The 12,972-nt window shown below is 31.7% G+C and overlaps 1 protein-coding gene across 5 annotated transcripts in view; it reads left to right on the top strand.

The window, feature by feature from the left end:
• The window catches only part of TMEM161B (transmembrane protein 161B), a 63,277-nt gene that overhangs the window by 33,230 nt on the left and 17,075 nt on the right, over positions 1-12,972 (top strand). For all 5 annotated transcript variants that reach the window (XM_025047748.1, XM_025047747.1, XM_006913205.2 and 2 more), the window contains one exon: positions 4,133-4,289. Coding sequence is in view for 3 of the 5 variants with exons in the window: in XM_006913205.2 (XP_006913267.1) it covers positions 4,133-4,289 (157 nt within the window). In the remaining 2 variants the exon portion in view is untranslated. The remainder of the gene's footprint in view (positions 1-4,132; positions 4,290-12,972) is intronic.

The raw sequence follows: 12,972 nt of genomic DNA, 5'->3' as shown, positions 1-12,972 counted from the left end.
TTTTATGCCAGTACCATGCTGTTTTGATTACTGTAGCCTTGTAGTATTGTTTGATATCAGATTGTGTGATGCCTCCAACTTTGTTCTTCTTTCTCAAGATTGCCATGGCTATTTGGGGATTTTTATGGCTTCATATAAATTTTAGGATTATTTGTTCTAGCTCTCCGAAAAATGCCATTGGTATTTTGATAGGGATTGCATTGCATCTATAGATTGTTTTGGCAAGTATGGCCATTTTAAAAATGTTGATTCTTCCTACCCATGAACAGGTATATGCTTCCATTTATTTGTATCTTCTTCAATTTCTTTTTTCAATGACTTATAATTTTCTGAAAACAGGTCTTCTACCTTCTTGGTTAATTTGATTCCCAGGTATTTTATAGTTTTCAACGCAATTATAAATGGGATTGTTTTCTCAATTTCTCTTTCTGAAAGTTCATCATTGGTATATGAAAATACCACTGACTTCTGAATATTTATTTAGTATTCTGCTACTTTACTGAATTCATTGATCAGTTCTAACAGTTTTTTGCGGGGAACTTTAGGGTACTCTTACATATAGTATCATGTCATCGGCAAATAACGAGAATTTTAATTCTACCTTTTCAGTTCGGATGCCTTTTATTTCTCTTTCTTGTCTTATTGCTGTGGCTAAGACTTCCAATACAATGTTGAAGAGGAGTGGTGAAAGTGGGCATCCTTGTCTTGTATCTAATCTTAAGGAAAATGCTTTTAGCTTTTCCACATTGAGTAGGATATTAGCTGTAGGTTTGTCATATATGACCTTTATTATGTTGAGGTATGTTCCCTCTATTCCCACTTTGCTGAGAGTTTTTATCATAAATGGATGCTGGATTTTGTCAAACGCTTTTTCTGCATCTCTTGATATGATCATATGGTTTTTATATTTTGATTTGTTAATGTGGTGTATCACATTAATTGATTTGTGGATATTGAACCAACCTTGCATCCCAGGAATAAATCCAACTTGATCATGGTGTACGATATTTTTAATGTATTGCTGAATTCGGTTTGCTAATATTTTGTTGAGGATTTTTGCATTGATGTTCATAGATATCGGCCTATATTTTTGTTATTTTGTAATGTTTTCGCCTGGTTTTGGAATCAAGGTAATGGTGGCCTCATAAAAGGAATTAGGGAGCCTTCCCTCTTCTTGAATTTTTTGGAATAGTTTGAGAAGAATAGGTGATAATTCTTTGAAAGTTTGGTAAAATTCGCCTATGCAGCCAACTGGTCCAGTACTTTTGTTTTTTGGGAGGTTTCTGATTACTGATTCTATTTTTTGGTGATAATCGGTCGGTTCAGATTTTTGTTTCTTCTTGAATCAGTCTTGGGAGATTATATGTTTCTAGGAATGTGTCCATTTCTTCTGGGTTGTCCAATTTGTTGGCGTAGTATTTTCTTATGATCTATTGTATTTCTATGGAGTCTATGGTTATTTCTCTTCTTTCATTTCTGATTTTATTTATTTGAGTCCTCTCTCTTTTTTCCTTGATGAGTCTGGCTAAGGATCTGTCAATTTTGTTTATCCTTTCAAAGAACCAGCTCTTAATTTCATTAATCTTTTGTATTGTTTTTCTAGACTCTTTGATTTATTTCCACTCTGATCTTTATTCTTTTCTTTTATTCATTTTGGGCTTTGTTTGCCGTTCTTTTTCTAGTTCTTTTAATTATAAGATTAGATTGTTTATTTGAGCTTTTTCTTGTTTCTTTTTAAGGTTCTAGGACACCCTTTCCATATATACACATAAAATATTTGTAGATGTAGAATCAACTTTCAAGTATACTGAAGCCACTATGAATCACAAAGTAATATATATGAGATGCTAGATGACTCTAGTAAGGTTTTTCTGGATGGTGTGATTTAACTGAAATAGGGTCAACCCCAAAGCAGCAAAATATACATTCTTTTTAATGATATCAGACAATTTAAGTCAATTGTCTGATATCATTAAGACTATTAAGACTGATTATTTCAAATGTTTTTCTTTTTTACTTTTTCATGCAAAATTTAAAACATTTAAAAGCACTTTTTGATTAGTTGTTACATTCGTTTTACTATCCTATATGTGCTTAACTTGAATAAAATGTTCACAGACATCTATAAAACAAAGAATATATGTACATTTCCCATGATTGCTAGTAGATTTTTTACTAATGTTTATTGAATAGTTTTCATCTAATCAACTTTAATAAGAACTTAAAATTCCATATGTATCAGATAGTGTTATAAGTGCTTTACTTGTGTTAACTCATCCTCACAATTCTATAAGATATATAACTATTATCAAGTTTTTAGGGTTTTTTTTAAAACTCATTAGATAGAGGAGTTAAATAACTTGACCAGGGTTATACAACGAATGAGTTAGCAATAGTCAATGAGAACTAGGCTATTTTATTGAATTTAAAAACTTGAAATTTGGGGTAATCTGGCTTCAGCACAAAGTTTATTCCATGTTTTGTTTCAATTGTATAATTTTGAGAACTAATTGCAAATGATACTGGTTTAACAACTGGCCACATAACATCAAGAGCATTTCAGTTCATCAGAATAACAGAAAGCTGTTTTATTAATTTTATAATGACGTATTTATTTGTGAATGCCTGTTGTGTATGCGTTTAAGTCAAAGTAGAGTTTTCTGCCTGAACTACTGGGCTTGGTAAACTCTTAACTTTTCTTTTGATTCTAATAGTCTGTGAAAAGGAAGATACATAATTATATTATTGAATACAAAAAGGAAGATACATAATTATATTATTGAATACAAAAAGAATAATATAATACTTGGATTGAACATGCATAATTTGAATGCATATATTATTGATATCTGAATATCTTAAAATGATATCTCAGTTTGTATTAACTATTTTAAGAACCTCTTAACATAACATTTGAATGTCTCTTTGCTGTTTGCTATTAAGTTCCCTAGAAGAAGCTTGTGTGAGTATGGGCAGGCATGGAGAATTTTAGAGGAGAAGAGAGGTAACTGAAGGGTGGGAATCCTGCAACCACTTTAGGGTAAATTTTTCATACTGATGTTCAGAAGCTATTAGGTCAATTACCAAAAAGTTAAATAACTTGAAACAAATTAAGAATGTTAAATTAACTTGAAGCAAATAAATTTAACCAATCACAAAAGGATTTAGAATTTTTGCTATTACCTCATAGAGATTAAGTTTGGTTAGTTTGTTTTGATATTTTAAATGTCTTTCTTTGAGTGGTATTTTAAAAATACTTTTTCTAAAAATGCGTGGCTTTAAAGTGTACTCAGGTATTACATTTTACAACTAAAATTTTTCCAAAGCAACATAGATCTTTTTATTATATGCCAGAGAGAACGTAGAAATTGATGTTTATGTACTTGATTTATTTCCACATTTTTAGGAGGCCTTCTACAAAATGATGTTAATATTTTGGACTACATTCTGGCAGAAGTAAACTAGAATATCTGAGATGAAAAGGGAGATGGAATCATATTTATTTTCAGAGAATACTAATTTTAATGTAAACCCTTTAAGGATGAAATAATTTGTTGAAAAGGTGTGGTTTTATAGAAAAATTGACAAACATTTCATCAGCTTTTCTTACAGGACCAGAAGAAGGAATAAAATGTATACTTATTTATTATTTTAATCTGCAGTAACTCAAAATTACTAACCCTCCAGTAGTGTAGTTTATAACTGTAACATAAAGTTTAGCTTCTTCACAGAAATGAATATGAGTAAGTCTGTAGTAGTCTATCATAAGTTGTATTCTAAAGTATCAAAGCTCAGATTCTTAAAAACTTGATTTATAATTTTCATTAAAAATAGCTAATCAGCTAAGAAAATACCAACTCATTTTGCAATCATATTTTTAAGAACAGTTTAAATAATTTTTGGTAATCATTTCAGGTTTATTTTAATTATTTAAGGGGTATTAAAATTTAGTTTTGGATGCCAACATTCTTGATCTATTTCCTGCATTTTTAGATTCTCATATTTGTAATTCTTATGTTGCAGATCACCAAATAAAATAAAGTCTAGCATGTTTAGAGTTAATTATAGATAAACCTTTCTTAGCTGTTTTTGAAAGTAAAACCTTTTTTTTATTTTAACCTTTCTTTTTCAGCATTGCATTACTTTCCAGAATACCAGTGGCTGGTGGATTTTACAGTGGCTGCTACAGTTGTGTATCTAGTAACTGAAGTCTACTACAATTTGATGAAGCCCACACAGGAAATGAATATCAGCTTAGTCTGGTGCCTGCTTGTTTTGTCTTTTGCAATGTATCCTTCAAAACATCATTAACATTATTTTATGATTTTGTTTTTTCAGCTAACACCATTAGCTCTCATTTGTGATTTTTAAAAGATTTTAGATCATTAGAGAATTTTTCTTTGTTGAAATCCTCTTTATTTAATTGAAAAAAAATTTCAAAGTAGAGGTAAATAGTTTAAAAACTGAAATACAGAGAAAGATGCCAATTCCCTGCTTTGCCTTTTCCAAGTCTCATGTCACAGGAGCCACTTTTACCTCTTTTAGGATTTTCTTCCATATGTTTAAATTTCATGTAATAATGGTATTTCTTTAATTGTGTATATTAGTCACCTTTCTTCCTTTTTCTCCCCTTCTATTCTTTCAGAAAAGTAAGGAGACAACTTTTTTTTTTATTAAAAAAGTAAGTTGGTTTTAGTTGTGCCTATGAAAATATTTATAGCTAAGATTTATAATGTCCTTTTACCTTCCTTGAACAATTTTTTATTCTTGGGTTTTAGAAGCTAAGCTCTTCTACAGATTTCTAAACCTCAGTAGTTCAGATATATCATTTCTATTTTTTTTCCCCCCATGAAAATATCCTCCTAGAGCCCTCAGTTCTCTAAACTTCCTACATAGCTATCAACCCTGGGATTTTCTTCACTGTCTTCCTATGAATTCTCTGTGCCTCTTTTTGGATCACATCATCTCCTTCCTTGGTTTTGTCTTCTTTTATCAGAATGCATTCTTCTATGGTGTCCTTAGAGCAGTACTATTTTCTTGAAATCTTGCATGCCTGAAATTATCTTTATTTCCCCCCATACTCACTGGATAGTTTGGCTAGGCACAAATTGTAAGAAAAAAATAATTTTTCCTCAGGGATTTGAAAACTCTTGAAAAATTGGATGCCCTCTTTCTCTTGACATATGCCGCCCTTCCCACTGCCCCCGCCTCCTTATACACACCCTCTATGTAGAAGCTTTTTCTCTTTATCCTTTTGGTATTCTGAAGTTTCATCATTAATTGTGTTAAGTTCTAGGTTTAACTTTTAAATCTAGAAATTCATTTTCTGTACTAATGGGCAATATTTTTTCTTCTTATTTTTATTAAAATTAAATATTCTTTTCTCTATTACCTCTCCTGAGGCAACTTCCCCCAGCTCCTTTCTGTATAATGTTTACATCTATATTTCCATATGTATACAAGACCACTGTTGAATTTCAGTTTTAGGCTTTAACTATTGTCATTTCACTGTGGAAATGAGGCCATACATAGCACATCTGCCCAGGTTGTCACCAACCACTGATCATTTTATTCAGCTCATCTTCCAAGTATAGTAATGTCATTTTAAAGAATTTTCAGTGTTTATGCTATGACTATGTAAACACTATTTACAGATGAAAACTTGTCTTAGTTTTTTATTTGCATTGTTTTCTTTGTCCATTTTATTCAGCCTCCAAGTCTTTTGAGTGTATAAATCTCTCAGAATGTTCAGAAGCATCAAGTAGTATGTCAATTTCATCATCTTGGAGACAGTTCTCTGGAACCCTAGTCTGAATTGGTTAACCTTCCCAACTGATGCATAGCTATCTCCCTGGAAGAACCAGTCACTTCTCAAGTATTCTTTTTGCATTTCTTGAATTGGCACTCTTGATTCTTGCATTGAATGTCTGCCTCTTACTTGGTTTACTTTCTCATTTTGGTGGAACATTATCCCCAGTATTATCTTCAGAAACATTGCATGGGAAGTATATTTTTTTTGTTACCTTGCGGTTTTTGTGACCTGAAAGTATTTTTTATCTACCTGATTGATTAACCCTTTGAGAATGTAATTACAGTTTTAAAATCATTCTCTTAAAAACTTTGAAGGCATTATCTTATTTTGAAGTTCCATTCTTGCTCGTTAAGAATTCCACTTGCCATTCTAATTTCTGATTCTTTTTGCATGTCCTATATTTTTCCTTTGTTGAATCTTTCCCATCTTAAGTCACCTAGTGTGTTAATATTTATTGTGATATGCCTTGTCAAGGATATGTTTTCATCCATTATGCTGGGACTTCGCCAGTCTGGATATTTACGGTCTTGACTTCCGGAAATTTTATTAAATTGCTTTGTATGTGATTTCCTTTTCTCCATTTTCTCTGTTTCTATAAAGCTTAGTGTTCAGGCAGCAAATCTCCTAGACTGATTCCCTAAGACTGTCATAATCTTTCTCTCATATAGATGTTTATGTTTATATTTTTGTACTTTTTAATTTTCAAAGAGATTCTCTCAGCCTTCCCAATCCTTTAGTTATTTTCGTTTTTAATTTCTGCTATAATTTTTAATTTTTAAGAGCTCTTTTTCTGTCTTTTCCTCTCTACCCCCCCACCTTTATGGAATCCTTTTTTTATTTTTTTGGATTACGTTATCTTGTGTCTATTTGTGATTCTGAGTTTCTGAAGTTTTCCTTTCTGCCAAATATTGTTTTACTCTGAGTTGATTTTGCTTGGTTTGGTAGCTGTCTTTCATGTTAAAGACTGTTCTTAGATCTGGTGATATTTGCCTGTTCATATTTGAGTGTGAGGCACTAAAAGGCTGAATTGAAAACTGGCGCACATGGTAAGACAGGTTGCTGAATCACTGGATAGGCTAGGGATCATCTTTTCTATCCTCCCCAAAGCATAAATCATCAGACTTCTTTGAGGTGGGGAGAGTTTTAACTGGTTACTTTTTAAAGTACTTATTTTTAGTAGTGCCTTTTTCCTAATACCTCCCATCACTGCTAACAAACATTCACACTTTTATCCAATGTAGAGAATTATGTGGTATCTGACCAGTTCCTTATTCTTTCTGGGAGTTCTGGAATAAAATCAGATTGTATCTGGGCTTTCCAATTGAGCTTCCTTATTCTATTAGTCATCTACCACTTATCTGCCTGCTTTCTAGCTTTTAAAATTTAATTGCTTTTCCTCTATTTTCATTCATTGTATTTATTTACTTAAAAACAAATTCCTTTACCGTCATTTTGGTATGGATTCGGGAGAAGGCAAAAGTAAGCTGAAGTGCTCAATCTGTTTTTATTCACAGGTTTTATATTGCCTTTTGGTAAGATTCTGTTTTTTGTCTTTTTCAGAAACTCAGTGAGATGTTTGATTTCTTTGAATGATTTTAACTTATCTCCCTTTTCCCATTTATTTTATACTATATTCTTGATTTTTCTCTTAATGTTTTTAACCTTTCTGTTGAAATTTTTGTATCAACTGTTATTTTTTAATTTTTAAGACTTTTTTTTTTTATGTTCCATTTTGATGGCATTCTTGTGTCATGGGTATATAATATCTTTTTATTTTTAAAGATATTAATATCCTTTAAGTTTAATTTAAAACTTGCATTGTTTGATTCCCCTTCCCCCCTTTTTGCTTTAATCACTGTTAACGTTAAAAAAAAGGTTCTCAAGTGTCTTCTGATTTTTGAGTATCTGTTTATATTCAAGAAGGAAGACTGAAAAAAATGGAAATTTTGTACGAGTGGCTGGAACTTATTGATTGGTGGGCTTTTTCATGAATGGTGAGTGGAAACCTGCCAGCATTCGTGGAGGAACTTGTAAATATCAGTGTCTGCAGGTTTTTGACCTTTCATTTTCTCCAAAGAAGAATTGTTCATTTTCTCATCTGTGGTGTATTAAGTGTGACAGCCAGTGTTGTGGGAGCTGATTGGGAAAGAAGGTTCTGAGACTCAGCACTCAGTATGCAGGCGTTAATTTAAATGCATGTCTAAGTCCTATTCTTCCCCCCCCCACCCCTTGTTTTTAGCTCTTCATTGTTGCCCTTAGATTTGCCTGATACTCCCAAGCCCAATCTTCTCTGGTTTAACACTAATTCTTCTGAGTTCTGCTACAGTTGGGGAAAGGCCATCACCTAAACTATATAATTAGGTAAGACAGAAGATCTGGGAAGTCTAATTACTACTAATGCAAACATTCAGTCAGTCATTCTGTTTTCATCCATTCTGCAGCCCTGCCTCGAGGGTATCTGTTGTCTCAAATTCCTTACTTCCAGTGCATATTATGAATTAATTGTCGTCTTACTAGGTTTCTCCCCTTGTAGCCCCAGTGTAGCAGAGAAAGCTGAAATCTAAATCAGTTATTGCTGGTCCATCTACTTACTGTTTTCCAAATTTTGTTGAAGTCTCTTTTTCTATCGTCATCTCTTTTCCTATTCTTTATTTTTTGAAGGTTTTTACTTTCCTTCCTATATGGTTTATTAGTCAGATTTTAGGAGTTAGCAGAGTAAATGCATGTCTTACATCTTTTATATTTGTCCAGAGACTGCTAAACTGGTTTTAAAGCTATAAGTGATGATGATTTGACATTCATCATCACTGTGCTATCTCTCTACGGACTCTTTTGAATTGACTTAGGTATAATTTAGACCAAAAGAACCAGAACAAAGCCTTAAGAGTCAACATCTTCACAAAGTGTATATTGTATGGGGCAGAAATAGTGATTATGTGTGTCAGTTGAGAAACATCCCCAGATATCCATTGTTGTACTAATTTCAAGAGCAAGTTAAATTCAAGCATTTAAAATATTAATGTTTAATTCTATAGTTTTAAATATATGAAAAATATCATTTAGTCAGAATAAAGACCCATCTCTAGACATCAAGTCATATGAAATACACTAAAATTATTTTTACTTGATAATTAGCACTAGGCACTTATATGTTGTGGTACTTTTTCATGTTCTCTGAAATATTGTTTATTATGGAATATTCTTTTTGCTTCATTTCTTCATGATTTATAGATGTATTAAAATAGTATGGTATTTATGAATACTCACATTCTCAATACCCAGGTTTATTTAATGTATATACAACCTTTAATACCAGAAAAATTAAAAAAATGTACTTTTTAATAGCTACTCCATTTATTGTTTGTTTGAATAAATTTCATCTTTCATTTCACTCAGTAATGCCTCATAATGTGAGAGCAAAGGTCCCACACAGTCTTTAGCACTGAACTAGGTCTGCTTAGTTTTAAGTAGTACGCTTGTGAAAGGCACCAAACAATAGCATCTCTGCGGGAATCTAGTAGCTGGCTCTCTCTCCATCCCAGAGAAGACAGAAAGTGCTGATGGACTTTATTTTAGAATCTTAGCTATTTCCTGCCAACTTTGACCCTCTACAAAGGGGTTGGGAGGAACAAGGAAAGTAGAATCATGTCTATTCTTGGGTATGTGATTTTCCTTCGAACTTGTACATGTGAGAAAATGACCTACTGCCTTCAATGTCATGCAGGAAACCAGAATTAAATGCCAGATATCCAGATTAACACCAAGGAGGAGTCTGTTTATAGTCTTATCTTAGTTGTAACATATCTGGTATGCCTTTCATACCCTATGAACAGAGTATAGCTGCAGTGACCTCTGTCTGGCTTCTCTTTATTTTCTTATTGTATGTGCCTACTTATTAGTCAAACACATGTCTCCATTGATTACATAGGACAATAGCTCCACTTAATTGCAGAGTCACACATACATCAGTTGATTCAGAGATTCTCTGCAGTTGTTATTGATGAAATGTCCTTTGTTAAAGTGGTCCCCAAATTAGACACATATAACTTAAATAATTGGTTCACTTAAAAGTAAAGAAGAAAATATTTTATTTCCGTGTTTTCCCCCCATCAATTTTGTTTGACATACTTATGTAGGAAAACAATTATAATTTTTACAGAGTCTTGAAAGTTTTAAAAGCGTGAGAAAGAGTTTTTAAAGTGTGTGACACTAAAATCTTGAATATTGGAACATAAAACAGCCATCTCATGTCATCAGCTCTGCTTTCTGCGTCAGCTGAGTTGTACATGCATCTCAGCCATCACACCTGCTTCCAATCTTACTCCTAAACCCAAACTAATACTCTCTAATCTATTTGACCAAGTCTTTGTGTTCCAATTCCATTTATGCCAAGTTTAATGGTATGAGTATGATAAAGGGTAAAGAAAGCCTTACAATGAGGATGGAGCGGTTGTAGTAGTAATTGCCTTTTTTTTCTTCTTCTTCTTTTTGGTATGATGGTCCATGAAATCATCAAGTCATTGGAGAAATGATATCTCCTGATATTATAATATGAAGCATTTTTTTTTTCATTAGGAGAAAAGGATAAGTGAACGGGGTAAAAGTGGTGCTTGAAAAACAACAAATCCTTTGGTGGAAGTAAAACTTTAAAAAATTAACATACTCTACAATCAGTTTTATTTTTTTTAGAAAAAGAACCTATTCTTATGAATAAGCTGTATCATAGAGTAATATTGAGTCAATTACATGAATTTGAGTGAGAAGAAAGCCATTCTACAAAGTGATAAAGCTGCTCAGTAGTCCTATTATATTTGGTTAAAGGACTGGAACATTAGTCACATTTCCATAGCGCTTGTAGTTTACAATGTGGATGGTTTCAGGTACAAAACCCTATTATGTATGTTTTTAAGACTGTGTTTTAAAATTTTAATTCGCCTTGGTCTCCAGACAAGCAAATATTATACAAAACAAAAAGCCGTGAGTGATTTAAATTGAAATAAATTCTAAGGTTTTCTGTGTTAAATATTCAGTTCCATATGTAGATTTGTAAATTAAAGTCTATAACTTAAATACTGTATTTGCTGTTAGAAATAGACAACTACAGCAAACTAGTGCAACTTGTCACCTTTTCTAATTTCTTAAAATATTCTAAATTACTGTACTCTTACTTTACAAAAATATTCTGCTTTAGATTAATAAGGAAAATAAAACACTAAACCCTGTAATGAACTGCATAATATGTCAGGTCTCCTAGTGAGAAAGAAACAGAGTCAAAGCTGTTGACTCTGAGCCGAGGTGCTTGTTTTGTCTTGAAAATTTTACATAGCATGTGTCAAAGCTTGTTCCTTTTATAAACTTTTAGATATCTTCTGTGACATTATTGCTGCCAAATTATTCACCTTTCAGGTCAGAAACCTAGCATTATATAGGGAACTTAACTTGGGAAATAGGATTATATTTCTGTTTATTAATTTATAATTAAGTATAACTTTTTTTGTTTAAGCTTGGAAGTGGTCATTTTTCTTTTGAGGCTACCCTTTTGTTGTTTTGCTTTATTTTAATCCAGGAGGTTGGTTAATAGTTGTTCGCTTGCCTGCTTGCTTTTATTTTTAAATAAAGTCTGTGTTTTATGCTTTTAAAAATCTTTGGCTGTTACTTCCTTCCATAGTCTGGGTAGTTGAGGCTGGCTGGCTATAAACTTTGTGGGGTGGGTTTCACATGTGTATAAATAGTTTTTTATCTATAGCTGAGAGAATTTTAAGTTCTGTTTTTGTTTTTGTTTTTTTAACTAAGATATATGAATTAAACTTTCATCTTGAAGAAAATATAAAAAATATTTCAGTTAAAAATTATCTTTTTTTTGACATTGGAAGACAAGATCAGATTATTTTTAAAAGGATTCAATTTACTGGGTCATAAGAATTAATGTGTTTTATTGTTAGTTTCAGCATACATACGACAGCGTAGCAGGTTCTTGGTAGAGTTTCAGGTTCTTTTGCAGTGAGAAAGCACAGCATAATGCATTTTGGGCATTTTGGGCATTTTGGTTGCCTTTTCTTATGGAAAAATAAATGTGGGAGGTTTAACCATTTGAATTGAAAAAAACATTTTTTATTGTTAGTTGGAAGCAAAAACAAGAACATAATCTTAAAGTAGAAGAACTTAATTTACATTAAAAGTACTTAATCATAAATTTTGTGAAATTTTGAGAAACTTCAGAAAACCTCTGTTTATTTCTTAGGATACTATTCGTTAGATTTGTATATTGGCAACAAAATATTTCTTGGAATATGATCTCATTCTATTTTTTTCTCAAAAAAGCATTGATAAAATATCTTCAAATAGTTTTTAAATGTTAGAGTATAGGAGACATTTTTGAATATAAGAGTTAGGTTTTTAAAGCAATGTAAATACAAACTAAGTTGGAACATATTAGTGCCTTGATAAGTATATTTTATTTAACTTGTTATCCTAGGTCTGAGATGTTTGCCATTTTAGAACTAAAAATTCAGCCTGTTGATCATTTGAAAGCTTTTATCTCAAGCTTGAAGATAAGTATATCAGTTCTCCCTATATACAATATAATAATATATAAATATGTCTTACTGAGTAAATCTTTCAACCTATCCATGATTTTTCTTTCCTATTGTAATTTTTATATCTGTGTCTATAAATTATGGCCAAATTCCAATTACAAAAACTGTTGATATTAAAATAAAACTTTAAAAAAATTAGCCATGTAGCAGGAAAAAATTTATCCTACCCCTAACATTGGGTTGAGATTTTGTAATATAAAGCAAAATAAGTTAGCACTTAAAGTAGGTGGTCCATTTAGCTAGGACTGAGGGGTTAACAAGGGAAAAAAAATTATTAAAAAAAAATGACTACTTGCATCAGTAGTTTTGCATACGAAGTATGACTATTACTATAATCTTTATGAGTCTTAACTTACAGAATTATCCATGAAAATAATAGCAGGATAAAGGTAGGGGGACTAGTTTACCCCTGGTTAGGGTACTTGACCATTATTTTCACTAAGTCATAAATAAATAAATGTCATGATTTTTCCTAGTAAGGGTTTTTTGTTATACATATCTGTAAATAATAGAAGGCTTATTTTGGTATAATGTTGATTTACATTAACAGATTGTATTTATGTA

Source organism: Pteropus alecto, unplaced genomic scaffold, assembly GCF_000325575.1.
Source record: "Pteropus alecto unplaced genomic scaffold, ASM32557v1 scaffold20, whole genome shotgun sequence".
In the NCBI taxonomy this organism is placed as follows: Eukaryota; Metazoa; Chordata; class Mammalia; order Chiroptera; family Pteropodidae; genus Pteropus; species Pteropus alecto.
This window is presented reverse-complemented; position numbering and strand designations above follow the sequence as displayed.